General features: G+C 46.6%; 1 protein-coding gene across 1 annotated transcript; it reads left to right on the top strand.

The window, feature by feature from the left end:
* Window positions 1–338: 338 nt before the first annotated feature.
* Window positions 339–749, top strand: LOC308242214 (large ribosomal subunit protein eL34-like; the record flags this gene model as incomplete). Its single annotated transcript, XM_080656093.1, has 1 exon — window positions 339–749. One exon carries the CDS (start codon window positions 339–341, stop codon window positions 747–749), a length of 411 nt encoding a protein of 136 aa, XP_080512219.1.
* Window positions 750–18493: the final 17744 nt, after the last annotated feature.

Here is an 18493-nt window from a genome sequence, read left to right on the forward strand (position 1 = left end):
CCAGAAGCAATTGATGAAAAGCATGTCCTCAGGACTGATCACCTGGCTGGCTCTTGCTTGGCCATACAAACCTCACAAGGTGGTGGGGACTCTAGTGGCTTTTCAAAGAGGTCTGGCTCACAGCCCAGCAACTTTGGGATATGGGTGTTTTATCAGTGTGCCCAAGGCAATGGAATGAGAGGCTGATCTGCTTCAGCCACATCCAGAGACTGGCATCTGTAAGCCAGGAGAGCCATGCACCAGATTACACCAAGAACCCCATCTGGAGTCAATTTGACTTTTGAACTTGCAAGCTCTATCCTTTTGCTCGTTCAGGACGGTGATTTCAGGCATGCACCATGGTCCAGCGTTTGACATACCGTCAGAGGCTGTCCTATAATACAGGCTCTAACAAAACTAGGCTGCCCCAAGCCCCTGGCAATAGAATTGTTTACCTTTATACCAAGAAATTTGGGAAAGTACCAAAATCTGCATGTGGTGTGTGCCCAGGTCAGCTTTGGGGAGTTGGTGCTGTGAGACCTAAAGTTCTAATGAGGTTGTCTAAAACGAAAAAACATGTCAGCGGGGCCTACAGTGGATCCACGTGTGTGAAATGTGCCCGTGCCGGGTTCAAACGTGCTTTCCTTCTTGAGGAGCAGATAATCATTGTGAAAGTGTTGAAAGCGCAAGTACAGAGTCAGAAAGCTAAAGAAATGTTTTTAAAAAATGAAGCTTTTTTGAGTAATAAAAACAAAAGGCTTAACATATAAAGAACCCCGTCGGATAGGCAGGTGTACCTGGTTTGTCTCTCCCCTAACAAAACAAAACTGGGAGTCGCATCTTTGCCAGCCACATGCTTGGTGGGCAGAGCATCCCTAAAAGGGAGGTGAGTGAAGAACATGGAAAGTGCTCAGGCCCTGATTTTCATAGTTGAGATAGCTGCCAGGTCAACATGAATTTTGGGGGGAGGGACTTTTCTGCTGGACGTTCTCGCATGGCACAACCACCAGGGACTCTTTGGGCTGCAGGTGGCACTGAGCATGCTGCTTAAGAGAGCGGGTGTTGCAATGACACAAGTGAGTTCAGATGGTGGCCCAGTCACCCACTAACTCTGATCTTGAGCAAGCAATAGTTTATCTGAGCCTTACATCTCTTTATCTAAAACTGGGTGATCACAGCGCCCTCTTCCTAAGATTGTTGTAGCACTAAAGGACACAGCACCAACACATGGCTCACGCTGTCAAAGGGGGGCTTTGGTCCTGTGACTAGTGCCCCTTTATTTATTTTTAAAGTATGTTTTTATTAATTTCAGAGAGGAAGGGAGAGGGAGAAATAGAAACACCAGTGATGAGAGACAATCATCAATTGTCTGCCTCCTGCATGCACCCTACTGGGAATTGAGAGCCCGCAATGCAGGCATATGCTCTGACTGGGAATCGAACCCATGACCTCTTGGTTCCTGGGTCAAGGCTCAACCTCTGAGCCACACTCAGCTGGGCTAATGCCCCTTATGATCAACAGAGTTCTTTATTATATTTGCTCAATTTGTTGGCCTGTGTGTGTTTGTTTTCATTATTTAATTCCAAACAAGCAACCATATTCTAGATATGGGAGTAGGTGGGTCACTTCTTTTTTTTTTTTTTTTTTTTTTTTTTTTTTTTTTTTTTTAAATATATTTTATTGATTTTTTACAGAGAGGAAGGGAGAGGGATAGAGAGTGAGAAACATCGATGAGAGAGAAACATCGATCAGCTGCTTCCTGCACACCTCCCACTGGGGATGTGCCCGCAACCAAGGCACATGCCCTTGACCGGAATCGAACCTGGGACCCTTCAGTCCGCAGGCCGACGCTCTATCCACTGAGCCAAACCGGTTTCGGCGGTGGGTCACTTCTTATTGACTACCTACTGGCCACACCAACCAATATCCTCTCCCCCTAGACTCGGTGTTTAGCTTCCAAAGCAAGAACATACAGGCCACTATCACCACCACTTCCCCATTCCCCCAAACCTGAATCTTGGGGTAATTATTCAACTTCACCACTACCTTAAGCAGAATTCTATAGATAGCAAAAATGTATAGCTCAAATTCCCTTGTAGAAAACGCACTAGAAAGAAAAATGGGCAGTCAAAGTAGGTTTCAGGAGGTGACAAGCTTATCTTTAAAACCCCTGAAACGGATGCATCAAAATGCACATATAGCAAAATAATTGGGATGATGTCGTAGACTTTAACATAGCAGAAGTTGAAACAAAAAAGTGGGTCTGAAGACCTTAACAGCCAAAGAGAAGTGTCTTCCACATTTTAGGCTCAGAAAAATATATTTCTCTCCAGGGAATGTGATCTAAGATCTGGGTCACTGACCACGTTGACTACTGAAGCTTGACACATTGTGGAATTCTAAGACACCATTGTTGCCATTTATATGGGGACTAAAAGGGATATTGAGATTTTTTAACTTGTCTTAGGAAATACTTTGCTTTAATAAATACTCCAGAGGTAAAGTTACTCAAAGGCTGGGAGAGAAGTGGCAACCCATACATATCCTGTAACTGGAGAAATAAATGACAGTATGTACAGAGCTTATATATTTCTGAAAACCCAAGAGGAGTTTGTATTTAAAGTACTTTAGTCAATATTCCAGCCATTTCCCTACATGCTGAAACATATTTTACATTTTCAAATAGAAACTTCAGTTAATCAATAGAGTACTGTGGGATAATTAAAATCAAACTCAAAAATACCCTAATTATGCTGCCCTCTCCCCAGAAGTCCTCCTCTATTATAAACACATAGGACAGCTGTATTAGGATTCTCCAGAGAAACAGAATCACTAGGACCGTGGTCAGCAAACTGCGGCTCGCGAGCCACATGCGGCTCTTTGGTCCCTTGAGTGTGGCTCTTCCTCAAAATACCACGGCCTGGGCGAGTCTATTTTGAAGAAGTGGCATTAGAAGAAGTTTAAGTTTAAAAAATTTGGCTCTCAAAAGAAATTCCAATCATTGTACTGTTGATATTTGGCTCTGTTTACTAATGAGTTTGCCGACCACTGCACTAGGAGATATGTAGATACAGATATAGATATCATTGATTCTGACTAATGCATATATTTATATCCCTGTTAGGCAAGAAGGGCTGATGTTGCACATGAATTTCAAAAGCTGTCTGCTAGAGAATTTTCTCTTACTTGGGGGAGGCCAGTCTTTTGTTCTATTCAGGCCTTCAACTGATTGGATGAGGCCCGGCTCCATTATGAAGGACAATCTGCTTTATTCAAAGTTCACCAAGTTAAATGTTAACCTTATCCCAAAACACCCTCACAGAAACCCCGAATAATCTTTGATCTAAGATCTGAGTATCTCAGAGCCCAGTCAAACTGACTCTGGCCCTGGGATGAGTGGACAGAGGAATATTACTGGTCATGCTGACTTTGATCATTGCTTCAGAAGGCATCTGCAAGGTGCCTGTAAAGTTATTACTTTTTTTCCTTCAGCAATTAAAACATTTATGATTGGGACAGATTTGAAACTATGCATATCACCTAGACTCATTTTACCTTTGCCCATGAAGTATAGCAGCCACCATGGGCCCCTTCCTGCAGCAAGAATTGCTGTGGTATTTGTCCAATGGTATTTTCTAATTTTATCTATACTGATAATAGAGGAATATGCAAATTGTCCGGGATGCCATCACAGTAACAGTAACGACCAATCAGCAGGCTGCTTGGGGTGACAAGGCCAGCAGGGGAGTTAGTGAGGGATGACCAAATGACTGAACAGCAGGCTACATGGGGCAACCAGGCCAGCAGGGGGGACAGTTGGGGATGACCAGGCTGGCGGGGGGGAGGTGGGGGGAAGCAGTTGGGAGCGAACAGGCCGCCAGGGGAGGGCAGTTGGGTGTGACCAGGTGGCAGGGGAGGGCACTTAGGGGTGACCAGGCCACAGGGGAGGGAAGTTGGGGGCGACCAGGCCTGTGGGGAGGGCAGTTGGGGGCAACCAAGCCTGCAGGGGAGGGCAGCTGGGGGTGACCAGGCCAGCAGGGGAGGGCAGTTGTAGGCCATCAGGCCGCAGGAAAGGACAGTTGGGAGCAAGATCAGGCCAGCAGGGGAGGGCAGTTGGGGGCAACCAGGCTGTCAGGGGAGGGCAGTTGGGGGCCTTCAGGCCAGTAGGGGAGAGCAGTTGGGGGTGATCGGGCCAGCAGGGGAGGGCAGTTGGGGGCAATTGGGTCAGCAGGGGAGCAATTAAGTGTCAATCAGGCAGGCAGAGGAGTGGTTAGGGGGCAATCAGGCTGGCAGGCAGAAGCGGTTGGGGCAATCAGGCAGGCAGGCAGGCAGGCAGGCAGGCGAGCGGTTAGGAGCCAGCAGTCCTGGATTGTGAGAGGGACATCCGACCAGTAGTCAGACATCCCCCGAGGGGTCCCAGATTGGAGAGGGTGCAGGCTGGGCTGAGGGACACCTCCCCCCTCCTTTGTGCACAAATTTTGTGCACCAGGCCTCTAGTAAAAAAATAGAAACATTTTAAAGTAAATTTGGAGGAAACAGCTGAAATTGTGCAATATTTTTAGTGATATTACTCTTAATTCTTGTGTTTTCTACTTAAACATGATATCTGTGTCATAAAAAAATAAGAGAGTTTAACGCTACTAATATTTAATTGGATTTATATCTTCACCTTCATTGGATCTATAAATCAAGGTAGACATATAGGGTTTAAAAATAATAAAACTGCTGATCTGCCCAACTCCAAATTTGATATTATCAAGAAAGTTATTTAAAATATAAATTTATATATCCATTATCAATAACCATAAATGTCTTCCTAAGTACATATTGCATGATGTGTGTTTTTCCAAGGTAATTTTTCAGTCCTGACAACTATGATAATCAACTATAGACATAAATTAACCTTAGAATCCAATTTTCAAATACTATATTTCTGTGTTAAACTATGATTCATAAAAAAAATAAAGATGATCAAACCCATTGTTATCACTAAACATTTATCTATAATCTTAGTAAGATTTCTTTGAAGTTATATCCTAAAGAAATAAATAATCCTTTAAAACTCCTATTTTGGGAATAGTTAATGTTTAGGTATAAATTAAAAATAAACAAATAAAATATATTTTAAGGTACGTATTAAATTTGCTTTCCTAATAAGGATATATAAAAAGATTTTGGAGTGCATTTTTTTAATATGTAAAATTTCAAAAATGTTTTCAAAAGTTGTCAGCTTTTCATTTTTCCTTAAAAAAATCTTATATTATTTCCTGTTACTATCATTTACTAAAACAAAGATCATTTCAATACTAAAAAGACATCATATTAGAATAAAGTAACATACTTTTTATTTTATATATATATATATATATATATATATATATATATATATATGTTTTATTGTTGACAGAATTACAGATGTCCCCCATTTTCCCCTACTTGCCCCCCTCAAAAGTAATATCTTTTTAAATGGAATGCATTAGCTTACTTAAGATCTATGTTATTGTCTTTTTTTATGTTACTATTTATTGGGGGAACTTACTACAGTATCCCAATATTATTGAATTATACACATCCCCCTCCCCCCCCAAAAAAAAGGTAAGTTAAAATTTTAACCCTCAGGACCTCAGAATGTCACCTTGGAAATAGTATCACTGCAGAGGTGATTAGCTACATCCAGAGGTAATACTGGAGTAGGGTGACCTCCTAATGCAATATGACTGGTGTTTTATAAGAAGACTAGTGGCCCGGTGCATGAAATTCGTGCATGGAGGAGGGGTGTCCCTCAGCCCAGCCTGCACCCTCTCCAATCTGGGACCCCTCGGGGGCATCCCTCTCACAATCCGGGACTGCTGGCTCCTAACTGCTCGCCTGCCTGCCAGCCTGATCACCCCCTAACCACTCCCCTGCCAGCCTGATCGATGCCTAACTGCTCCCCTGCTGGCCCAATTGCCCCCAACTGCCCTCCCATGCTGGCCCGGTCGCCCCCAACTGCCCTCTCCTGCTGGCCTGGTCACCTCTAACTGCCTTCCCCTACAGGCCTGCTTGCCCCTAATTGACCACCCCCTGCCAGCCTGATCACCCCCAACTGCTCCCCACTGCTGGCCTGCTTGCCCCCAACTGGCCCCCCCTGCCAGCCTGCTCACCTCTAACTGCCCCTCCCCCTGCTGGCCTGATCACCCCCATCTGCCCTCCCCTTCTGGCCTGATTGCCCCTAACTGCCTCTGCCTTGGCCCTGCCACCATGGCTTTGTCCAGAAGGACGTCCGGAAGGTCTCCCGATCAAATTAGCATATCTATACCCTTTTAGTAGTATAGATAGAGGCCTGGGTCATGGGTGAAGGCCAGCTTGTCTGCCCTGAAGGGGGTCCCGGATCATGGTGGGGGTCCCCTTTGGAGGGGGGCAGCCTGTGTAAAGGGCCTGAGGCAGTTTGCAGGCAGGCCACGCCCCACTGGAGCGGGGGTCCCCACTGGGGGTAGTGCTGGCCTGGGCGAGGGGCTGAGGGCTGTTTGCAGGCTGGCCACACCCCCTTCAGGGTGTGAGTCTCTGCTGGGGGGCGTGGCTGGCCTGGGCGAGGGGTTGAGGGCCATTTGGGGGTGGTTTGCAGGCCAGCCAAGCCCCCGGCTTTGTCCGGAAGGTCTCCAGAAGGTCTTCTGGTCTAATTAGCATATTACTCTTTTATTAGTATAGACTAGAGGCCCGGTGCATGAAATTCGTGCACTGGGGGGGTGTCCCTCAGCCCAGCCTGCACCCTCTCCAATCTGGGACCCCTTGAGGGATGTCCGACTGCCCGTTTAGGCCCGATCCCACTGGGCCTAAATGGGCAGTCGGACATCCCTCTCACAATCCAGGACTGCTGGCTCCCAACTGCTCACCTGCCTGCCTTCATGGTTGCCCCTAACTGCTTCTGCCTGCCAGCCTGATCACCCCCTAACCGCTCCCCTGTCAGCCTGTTGCCCCTAACTGCCCTCCCCTGCAGGCCTGGTCACCCCCAACTGCCCTCCCCTGCAGGCCTGGTCACCCCTAACTGCCCTCTCCTGCAGGCCTGGTCACCCCCAACTGCCCTCCCCTGCAGGCCTGGTCACCCCCAACTGCCCTCCCCTGCAGGCCTGGTCACCCCCAACTGCTCTCCCCTGCAGGCCTGGGTCCCTCCCAACTGCCTTTCCCTGCAGACCTGGTCACCCCTAACTGCCCTCCCCAGCAGGCTTGATCGCCCCCAACTGCCCTCCCTTGCAGGCCTGGTCCCTCCCAACTGCCCTCCCCTGCTGGCCATCTTGTGGTGGCTATCTTGTGTCCACATGGGGGCAGCCATCTTTGACCACATGGGGGCAGCCATCTTGTGTGTTGGAGTGATGGTAAATCTGCATATTACTCTTTTATTAGATAGGATAGAGGCCTGGTACACGGGTGGGGGTCAGCTGGTTTGCCCTGAAGGGTGTCCTGGATCAGGGTGGGGGTTCCCTTGGGGAGTGGGGCGGCCTGGGCAAGGGGCCTGTGGTGGTTTGCAGGCCGGCCACGCCCCCTGGTGACCCAAGCGGAGGCCCTGGTATCTGGGGTTTATTTATCTTCTACAATTGAAATTTTGTAGCCTGGAGCAGAGCCAAGCCTTCTGCTTGCTCCATGGTGGCAGCCATTTTGGGGGGGATTTATGTATTTTCTATAACTGAAACTTTGTAGCCTTAAGCGGAGGCCTGGGCAGGCCAGGGTGTGTGGAAAGCTTGGCTTCCTCCATCGCCCGGGGCAACCCTAGCCTCCTGCTCTTTCCAGCTCCATGGCTGCCGCCATTTCTGTTTGGATTAATGTATCTTCTATAATTGAAACTTTGTAGCCTTAAGTGGAGGCCTAGGCCAGCAAGGGCAGGGGGAAAGCTTGGTTTCCTCCATCGCCAGGGAAACCCATGCCTCCCTCCTGCTCTCTGTGGCTGTAGCCATCTTGGTTGGGTTTATTTGCATATTCGCTCCTGATTGGCTGGTGGGCATGGATGGTGGGCGTGGCTGGTGGGTATAGGGGAGTGATGGTTAATTTGCATATTACTCTTTTATTAGATAGGATGGCCATGTGAAGACAGACACACAGGGAGAATGCCAGATGAAATCAAAGACTGAGTAGATGCATTTATAAGCCAAGGAACACACAGGGCTACAGAAGCCAGGAGAAAGGCGGGGAGGGGGCAGCCTCTCCCTCAGCCTCCAGAAAACGCCAACCTTGACTGCACCCTGGTTTTGGACTTCTAATCTCCAGAAGTGCGAGGGATACATTTCTGTTGTTTGAAGCCTCCAGTTTCCTGGTACTTGTGTAGAAGCCTGTTTTGTACTGTTTTATGAGATGATCAGTCAGGTGCAGCCACAAGAGAAGATAGAGGAGAGGCCAGGAAAGAAAGCTCATTGTACTCCCAGGTCCTAGAGCCGGCACCTAAGGCACTTCACTCAAAACCCAGCACCCAGCACACAGGGCCTCATGGGAGACACCAGCTGGTCAGGAAGCAGAAAGCTTGGGTCACCACCTTCCTTGGGGTTGCTGAGGGAAACACAAGGCAGGGCAGGGAGAACCGACTAGGAATGGCCAGTTTGAAAAGCGTGGTGGGCTCTAAGCTGGTCTTTAGTTCCCAGGTCCTCGGCCCTGGGATGAGTGAGGGAGAGGAATGTTGCTTCCTGGGCGTCACAGGCCAGATAGTGATCGCAGAGATTGGACTCCAGATCAGTTAGTTTGCGTATCAAGCAAGCTCCAGTCTGGGCCCTACGTTATCTCTCAGAACTGGCTAGTTTCTCTCAGGCCAGAAAGTTCCTTGAAAATGTCCAAACACCATAATATTTTTAAAAATGCATATATAGTACACATTAATAATTAACATACATGTGTAATTAAATACACACACAATACACATCCCTAGGAAACCAGCGCATCCAACAGTTAGCAATGTTTGGGGGAATCTGGCTGGTACTATATTGTGAAAATCCCATGCTGAGTTTCTATTTCTTTGACCCTTGAAAGATTTCTGAGCAGAGATGTGGCCGGTCAGAATAGAGCTTTAGTAAAATTATTCTAGCAGTGGAATATAGAATAGATAAACAGACGAGGTGCCAGAAGCAGAGAATGATCACAAGGCAACTGCAAAGATTTTCATAAGAGGTGTCAGGAACCCAATCATGAAGGGGGTGTCTCTGAGAAACCCAACCATGAAGGGATGTCTCTGAGAAGGAGCAGATGGTCCCAAGATTAGGGAGATTGTGAAGGTTTTTTTTTTAATTAAAATTTTTAATACTTATAATTGTTAGAATATTTATTAAATAGGAAAGGAATTTTTAATATTATTTGAAAGCTTTAAAATTGGTTCTGCCTTTAGAACTTAGAATCCCATTTTTGGCAATCTCTCCCATGGTGGTCACGAAAATGCGCCTCTCGGCTCTCTGAGTTCCAGGAGCATAATGGACCGAGAGCCCCAGCTGCTGTCCTCTGAAATGCACCCCCGCTGTCCAGCTGAGGCTACTCTGGCCTTGGGCTACCACAGCCAGTGGCCAACCTCAGCAGGAACACTCAGGCAGGATGCTTCTGCAAGGAGAGGCAAGCCTCCTGTGATGGTGACTTTGACTTGAGCACACCCATTTGGGCTTCTGGACTTTTTTTTTTTTCTTTCTTTCTTTTTAAAATATATTTTTATTGATTTCAGAGAGGAAGGGAGAGAGAGAGAGAGAGAGAGAGAGAGAAACATCAATGATAACGAATCATTGATTGGATGCCTCCTGCACAACCCCTACTGGGGATCGAGCCCACAACCTAGGCATGTGCCCTGACTGGGAATCAAACCATGACCTCCTTCCTGGCTCATAGGTTGATGCTCAACCACTGAGCCACGCCAACTGGGCTGGACTTTTCTTAGAACTGCCCTTCAGACTAAGACTCTCCCGCCCAACCTTTCTCCCTTCCTCTCTCCTTCGCAGGGTTAAACCTGCATCCTGGTGGCCCAGCTCTTCCAGCCTTCCCCAGCTCCCTCCCCCCTTCCCCCCAGGCACTTCCCCTAATAAATCTCTTGCATTTCTAATATCAGGTGCCTGCATCTCAGAGGCCCTGGCCTAAGGAAGCTCTAAAGCAATGGTCGGCAAACCACGGCTCGCGAGTCACATGCGGCTCTTTGGCCCCTTGAGTGTGGCTCTTCCACAAAATACCACGGCCTGGGCGAGTCTATTTTGAAGAAGTGGCGTTAGAAGAAGTTTAAGTGTAAAAAATTTGGCTCTCAAAAGAAATTTCAATCGTTGTACTGTTGATATTTGTCTCTGTTGACTAATGAGTTTGCCGACCACTGCTCTAAAGGAACAATTAAGTAAAGCTGAAGCTCTTTCTCTTTCAGTCACTCAATGGGTGTTCTTCCCCAGCTCCCAGTGGGTGTGGCAGCTGTGGGCTTGGTACAGGTGCTCACAGGGATGAGCTGCTGGGTCCTTCTGCACAGTGTACACTGTGGAGAAAGCCGGGTGATTTCACACTTGTCTTCATACTTTGAAACACTGTGAATTTCCTTCATAAGTATGTATTATGCATACCAGCATGAAAACCAAGTCAAGATTAAAAACTGCTGGTGGGACTATCTTCATTAACTCACTTATGGGCCAATTTGGTAACCTGTAATGAACAATTCACAAAGTAACATACCCTTTGTCTTAAAATAATTGTACTTTTAGAATTTTGTTGTGGATAAATGTGGGTGTATCCAGAGAGATATGTGATCAACATACCCACATAAGTGTGTGAATTGACGTATTCATCACCTTGATTGTGGTAATTATTTCACAATGTATATGTATAACAAATCATCACACTGTGCACTCTAAACAGATACAATTTTTATTTGTCAGTTGTACTTCAATAAAGCAGAAGAAAGATATTAGTATATTCATTCAATGGTTGTTGCATTAGAGGAAATAATGCAAAGAGATTTATAACTACTCTAGGGGACAGTTAGATCACCAAAGGTCCATTCACATAGGGCAATCCTCCGCAGCCCTTAAAAACAATGTGTAGAAAGCAGTAATGACAACTCAGTTGGGAAACAAAGCAGATAAAAGCAGAGTGGCCTGATAAAATCAGTGGGTAAATGCCGAGTCCTTAGCAAACAGTAGAGACACAAAGTGCTGTTTTCAGAACAGTAGTTTCTCCAAGTTACCTGGGCTATTACATACTTCAAAGGCGATGGCAAATGACAGGGGGAAACCGGGCCGGTTCTGGAAAATGTACTATTATGTACAGTTATTTTCCAAAATAAATTGTTTGATCTTGGATGAGGATAGGGCTTTCATGAAAGAAAAACTTGCACACCCTTCGATGTCAGCCCCAGTAATAGAGGGACTCGGGAAGTCAATTCCAAGCAGGCACAGGCGCCGGGGGCTCCTTTGTTCGCCAATGAATGTCCAGGTTCAAGTTGTGCCCTAGGAGTCCTCGGCAGGCTTTGGGAGACTGCAGAGCCACACTGTCTTTCCTCCAGCCTCCAGGTGCCTGTCAAGTCCTGGGGTCACAGCAGCCAATCTGCAAGCCTCCCAGAGAGAGGGAGGCGGGAGGCATGCGGAAGGGGGGTTGGGGAGTAGTATTTATAAGTAAGGTCTGAGAAAATAGCACAAGGAGGAAAATGTGATATCATGGATCATAATTTTAGTATGTCAGAAAAATGCACAATAGCCAGAGATTTAGCTAGTACAGTGTTTGTGAAATAGTTGTCACCCACTTTGCTTGCTTTGATTAGTTTCGTGTTGTGGCATTGTGTGTGTGTGTGTGTGTGTGTGTGTGTGTGTGTGTGTGCGCGCGCGCGCGCACGCACCTATGTGTGGGATTTCGGAGAAGGGTGTCATATAAGATTAGTAAAATCTAGAACCTGCCCTCAGGGATCTTATCCATAATTTAAGAAGGAAGACCAATTCTGCGTGTGGTAACTTCTTCATGCATAGATAAGAAGATCTACCACTCATCAGGGCATTGTGGAAGACATAATTTTATGTAAAGCAGCAGACTCTACATTTGCATGGCAATTAGTAGGCAATCAGTAAATGACACTATTAGTTTATTCTTCTTACTCTTATTCGTATAGGAGGAGACAATACATAGGGTTCGCTTCCACTCCCTTCCAACTCCTGCTGTTTTGAGCTAAGCTGGCATCTTGGTGATTGGGTTTGGAAGGCTTTGCATGTCAGGTCTATTTCCCGTCTCTCCCAGGTTCCACACAGTGGGTGGCTTAAGTCATCAGGAACACATTCTCTCACTCCTCTAGGGCCTCTAAGTCCCAGACCAAGCCCCATGGTCCCTCTGAGGGCTCTAGCAAAGAATTCTTCCTTGCCTCTTCCTATCTTCTGGTGGTTTCTTTGCTTGTAGCAGCATCACTCCAGTTTCCACCTCCCTCTTCACATGGCTATCTCCCCTCTATGTGTGTCTGAGTCTCTGCATCTGTAGTCGTTGACTTTAGATCCATTCTAATCCAACATGACCTCACTTTAACTTGGCTACATCCACAAAGAACCTATTTACTAAGAAGGTCACATTCACAGGTACTGGGGGTTAGAACTTGAACTTATATTTTGGGGGACATAGTTCAACTCATTACATTTACTTTCTGGTAAGGACCATGTATTCAGGTCCTTAGATTTAGAAAAATCAACTCTGGCTCAGGCTAGAAGGGTGGACATGTGACCCAGGACTGGCCACTCTTTTGGCCAACATAATTGGTTTAGATGTGGGCATTTGTGTCCAAACCAGGCAATGAGATTCAACGCTGACATTTTTATTTACACTCCTGCAAAGGAAGGCTCTTTTTTTCTGCCGGGCAAGCTTGAACAGACATAAGCCCATTTCTGGCCACATCGCCATATGGACAAGCCTGCCTGTGAGTGCGGAAAGCCTGCAGGGCTGAATTTGGGCCCCTAGGTCCTACTGTACCTGAGCTTAGATACTTCTGAATTTTCCAGCGACATAAGCCAATAAGTTCACTTCTTTTCATTTTTGCCTCTGACATTGGGAGTCAGATTTCCTTTACTTCCAAACAAGAGTCCTAAGTGATACACTCCATCCTCTTACTTCTTTATACTTTTCTTCATGACAAAATGTTGCATGTCTGTGTGACTGTAGTTTAGAAGAGGCCTGTTCTCTGCTCTGTAGCAGCTTACAACTGAGCGTGGAGACAAACAGGGGCTGAGGACATCTCGGTTGAGAGCATTGACAGAGAGGAGCCAGACTGCCAGGTTCAGTTTCCATCCCACCAATTACCACCTGGCTGACCTTGGGCAAGTTACTCAGCGTCTCTGTGACTACGCTTCCTCATCTATAAAATCAGAACAATAATAGTCTTTATCTTATGGGAACGTTGTAAGGATTAATCAGTTAATATTTATAAAATGCTGGGAGTGGTGCCCGACATTTTGTAGCAGCTATATGAAGTTAGTTACCATTATTGAGTCGAAAGTATTCTTCCTTAATGCCCATAATGGCTCTTTGAAATTAGCACCATTATCATTATCCTATCTAATAAAGAGGGAATATGCTAATTAACCATCACTCCGTCACAAAGATGGCTGCACCCACAGCTGAGGCCAAGTTCCCATAAGGAGCCTTAACAAGCAATCAGCAGGGACCTGAGGCTAAGCCAGGGGTGGGCAAACTTTTTGACTCGAGGGCCACAATGGGTTCTTAAACTGGACCAGAGGGCCGGAACAAAAGCATGGATGGAGTGTTTGTGTGAACTAATATAAATTCAAAGTAAAGGAGCGGAGGGGAGAGCAAGAGAACTGGATAGAACAGCCGGATCCGGCCCGCGGGCCGTAGTTTGCCCACAGCTGGGCTATGCCCTCCCCTGCCCCCATGGGGCTTGACAGGGTATCTCAGGCTGCGCCCCCCACCTGGCGGGGCTTGACAGGGCACCTCAAGGTGCACTTCCCGTCCTGGTGCTGGGCTAGGGGACCTCAGGCTGCTCCCCCTGCCCAGCGCCAGGTTGGGGGACCTCAGGCCACGCCCCGCACCCAGCGGGGCTTGATGGGGGACCTCAAGGTGCGCTTCCCATCCTGGTGCTGGGCTAGGGGATCTTAGGCTGCTCCCCTGGCCCCAGCACCAGGCTGGGGGACCTCAGGCCACGCCCCCCACCAGGTGGGGCTTGATAGGGGACTTCAGGCCGCGACCCCCACCCCGGCACCAGGCCAGGAGACCTCAGGCTGCAACCCCTGCCCCAGCACTGAGCCAGGGGACCTGAGGCTGTGCCGCCTGCCTGGCGGGGCTTGACAGGGGACCTCAAGGTGCACCCCCAGTGCTGGGTCGGGGGAACTCAGGCCACGCCCCCGCCCAGGGAGGACCTGAGGCTGCACCCCCCTGCTGATGGGGCTTGACAGGAGACCTGAGGCTGCGCCCCCCCCCCCCCACCTGCCTGGCGGGGCTTGGCAGGGGATCTCAGGCCATGTCCCACACCTGGCGGGGCTTGATGGGGGACCTCAAGGCACGCCCCCCCCCATCTCGGTCTGGGCTGGGGGACCTCAGGCCACGCCCCCTGTCCTGGCGCCGGGCCAGGGGACCTGAGGCTACGTTCCCTGCCTGGCGGGGCTTGACAAGGGTGGGACTAGCCAGGTCTGGATCTATCCCAATGCCGGGGGGGGGGGGGGTGGGGGGGGCCGGGTCTGGATCTCACACGATTTTGAGGCACATGTGGGTGGGCGGGGACTTGACTCAGGGTCCCGTGGTGTGCCCCAGACTCTGACAAGAGGAAGGTTTTCATATACATTTTACTAATTTTCTTTCATCTCTTACACTTCTATTATAGAGAAAGGGCAAATAGCAATATTAAATTATTTCCTCTAATTAATCCCCTTTTAATGTGCACGAATTTCATGCACCAGGCCACTAGTTTTATAAGTAAACTAATGCTAATGTCAGTGATGAGAAAGGGCATTATAAAGAAAAGTGTCCTAGAAAGTGAATCTCAAATTGATCCATTTTTGTTTGCCCAATACCTACCACAGTACCTGACTTCTAAGTACCCAATAAATGTGTTCTGAATAAATGAGTGAATGAATGAATGAAAATAGACCTTATACACCCCTATTGTATAAGGGTTGGCAAAAGTAGGCTTACAGTTATTCATGTGGAAAAATAAATAAATAGCTGTGTCACTGGGCTGGTGTGGCTCAGTGGTTGAGCACCAACCTATGAACCAGGAGATCATGGTTTGATTCCTGGTCAGGGCACATGCCCTGGTTGTGGGCTTGATCCCTTAGTAGGGGGCATGCAGGAAGCAGTGATCAACGATTCTCTCTCATCATTGATGTTGCTATTTCTCTCTCCTCCTTTCCTCTCCGAATTCAATAGAAACATATAAAAATAAATAAATAACTTTTTTTCCATATGAATAATTGTAAACCCACTTTTGCCCACTCCTATATGGATAGCCTGGCCTGGAATTAGAGAATGTAAATTGCTAGGTCAGCTCCTGGGATTCATCCTGATATGTTTTCATCCCTTATTTTATAACAATATTCTGAGCACCCACATATTGGAGACAGCACGTTAGATTCAGAGTGTACATGGGTGGATATAACCAACAATCATCAGCACTCACAAATTTACACTCTCATAGTGGACACGGGGAGTATACAAGTAAACAGCCAATCCAGATGGGTTCACAAACAGAGCTCAGCATTAAGAGAACTAGCAAACGAGATTCGGTGACGGAGCATCCATAGGCTATTTGGATAGTTTGGTCCCAGAGGGCCTTCTGAAGAGGGAGCACCTTAAGCTGAAACCAAAGGCTAAGGGAGAGCTAGCCACACCAGCGGCAGAGAGGAGAGTTCCAGAATCACTGAGAGGAAGGAGTTTGCTGTAACCTGGGAGTGCAGTGCCATGCAAAGAGAAGCACAGAGGTGGCTGGCAGGGTGGGAGGGGCCAGCTCAGAGTCTGAGGGGGCGGGTTCAGCACCAGTGGGCACTCAGTGATCACCTGTGAGATGATTAAAGAGCATCAACGGCCCATGCTGTGGGGTGGATTTCACTGTTGGGACTTGGGAAATGAGCTGCTCTCAGTGGCTCTGGCCTTCCTCAGTCATTACAGTCACTTCTTAGGTTTGGTTTAAGCAGGAGGACGTTAGAGAATGACAGTAAAGGTAAATGCCTCCTGAACTGCAGGGTGGACACAGGTTCCCCAGCTTCTCAGGACCATCTGTGATGCTGACTCCTCCTCAACTAGGACTGACTCCGTGCATGGAGTTTATTATTATTTTTTTTTACTTAAGTTCTTTATTGTTTAATGTATTACATATGTCTCCTTTTTCCCCCATTGACCACTTCCCGGCGTCCCCCAACCCCCAGTACATGCCCTCACCACCCCCCCCAATCTGTGTTCATTGGTTATGTTCATATGCATGCATACAAGTCCTTTGGTTGATCTCTTACTCCCTCACCCCCCACCTTCCTTCATAGGTTGGACAGTCTATTTGATACTTCTGTGACTCTGGTTCTATTTTTGTTCATCAGTTTATGTTGTTCATTATATTCCACAGATGAGTGAGATCATGTGATATTTATCTTTCTCTGACTGGCTTTTTTCGCTTAGCATAATGCTCTCCAGTTCCATCCATGCTATTGCAAATGGTAAGAATTCCTTCTTTTTTACAGCAGCCTAGTATTCCATTGTGTAGATGTACCACAGTTTTCTGATCCACTTTTCTGCTGATGGGCACTTAGGCTGTTTCCAAATCTTAGCTATGGTAAATTGTGCTGCTCTGAACATAGGGGTGCATATATCCTTTCTGACTGGTGTTTCTGTTTTCTTGGGACATATTCCTAGGAGTGGGATTACTGGGTCAAATGTAAGTTCCATTTTTAATTTTTTTGAGGAAACATCATACTGTTTTCCACAGTGGCTGCACCAGTCTGCACTCCCACCAGCAGTGCAAGAGGGTTCTTTTTTCTCTGTATCCTCTCCAGCACTTGTTCCATGCATGGAGTTTAAATGCCTGAACAAGGACAAGGGGTGCTGATGGGAAGATGGCCTTTCAGAATTCCATGAGGTCATCCGTCATTTTCATTCTAGGTGATGGCCAAGAGCAATGAGAGAACTTTTGGTCTCTTTTTCGGGTTTTCTGTTTCATATTTTCCAGAGAGAAGTCTCTAAGCAAATGCATGCTGGGATTGAATCCCTTTGTCTGAAATCTGCTTCCCAAAGCATAGTTAAGTTCTCAGGTCTGTGTGAATCCAATCCATCCTCCTCATAACTGCAAGTCACTTTATTTTGTCATTTTCTGACCCCCACCTAGTCCTTATGCAATAAACCACAAATTTCTCATTAATATTGTATTTAATATTGTATTGTCTCCAATGTTTACAGTCTCTCGACATCGATGTCAAACATGTTCATCTCTGTGTTGTCTGCTCTACTCGGCATGACCTTTCTCCCACTTTCATCTTTGTCTTTCTGACAGATGTTTGAAGATAAACACAAATGCCAACTCCTCTGTAAAGCCTTCCTTGATTTAACTGGTTTGAATAATTCCTTCATTCCTTGAAGGCTCTTTGTAAATTAGCATTGCATTTATAAGTTTGGAGATGCTTACCATATTATGCCTTAGAGTTGTTTCTGCTAATGCCTACTTTCTGTCTCAGCCTGTCCACCAAACTTTAGTCTCACTTCACATTTGTTTCTGAGATGGGCAATGCTTATCACTTCTCTGAATAATAACAATGACAATTACGAACACATACTAAATGTCTAGCATGGTTCTAGTCAATTTACATGTATTGATTTATTTAATCCTCATAAAAACTACAAGATTGTTATTAACACCACTTTACAGGTGAGAAAACTGAGGCACAGAGAGGGTAAGTGCCCAAGGACATATAGCTAAATTAGTGAGATTTCAAGGTTTGTCCTCTAGAAGGTTATTCTAGAACTGCCTTTCTACTATAAAGACCCAGGGTTGGAGATTAGTTCTGTGTCTACTTTAATTTCATTCCTGGGGCTATATTCCCAGCACCTGACACAGTGCTTAGGACAAAATAAGGGCTCCACATATACTTGTGAATGAAGGATGCATATTTTGCATATCTGTAAGTCACTTGGAAGCAGAGAAGTGCCTTAGATGTCTTTATCTTTATCCCCCTGCCACATCTCAGCTGTATCTTGCACATACCTGTTAGTTAAATGCTTATTGAATGAAGAGGCAGAAAGAAAAATAGAGGACACAGAAATAGGTAAGGAAGGGCAGAGAGGGGAATTGAGAGTGGAAAGAAAACTAGCTTTCTGAAGCAAATAGAGCTTGCTAGCAGGAATTGGAGAGGGTGCAATTGGACAGATTAAGGAAAGGGACAATGACTTAAACACCTAAAGGGACCAGGGAGGCAAATGAAAATTAGGGACATTGGCTGGTGAAGGCCACAGAGTGATGGAAATCATGGTGGAGTCACATCCCAGAGGTTATGATTTTTTAAGAGAAGATGAAAATCTGGATTTTTTTTTTTATTGTCTAAAGTTTTCCATATGTCTGCTTTTTCCCCAGTTGACCCCCCACCCA

Source organism: Plecotus auritus (assembly GCF_963455305.1).
Source record: "Plecotus auritus genome assembly, chromosome: 1".
NCBI lineage: Eukaryota > Metazoa > Chordata > Mammalia > Chiroptera > Vespertilionidae > Plecotus > Plecotus auritus.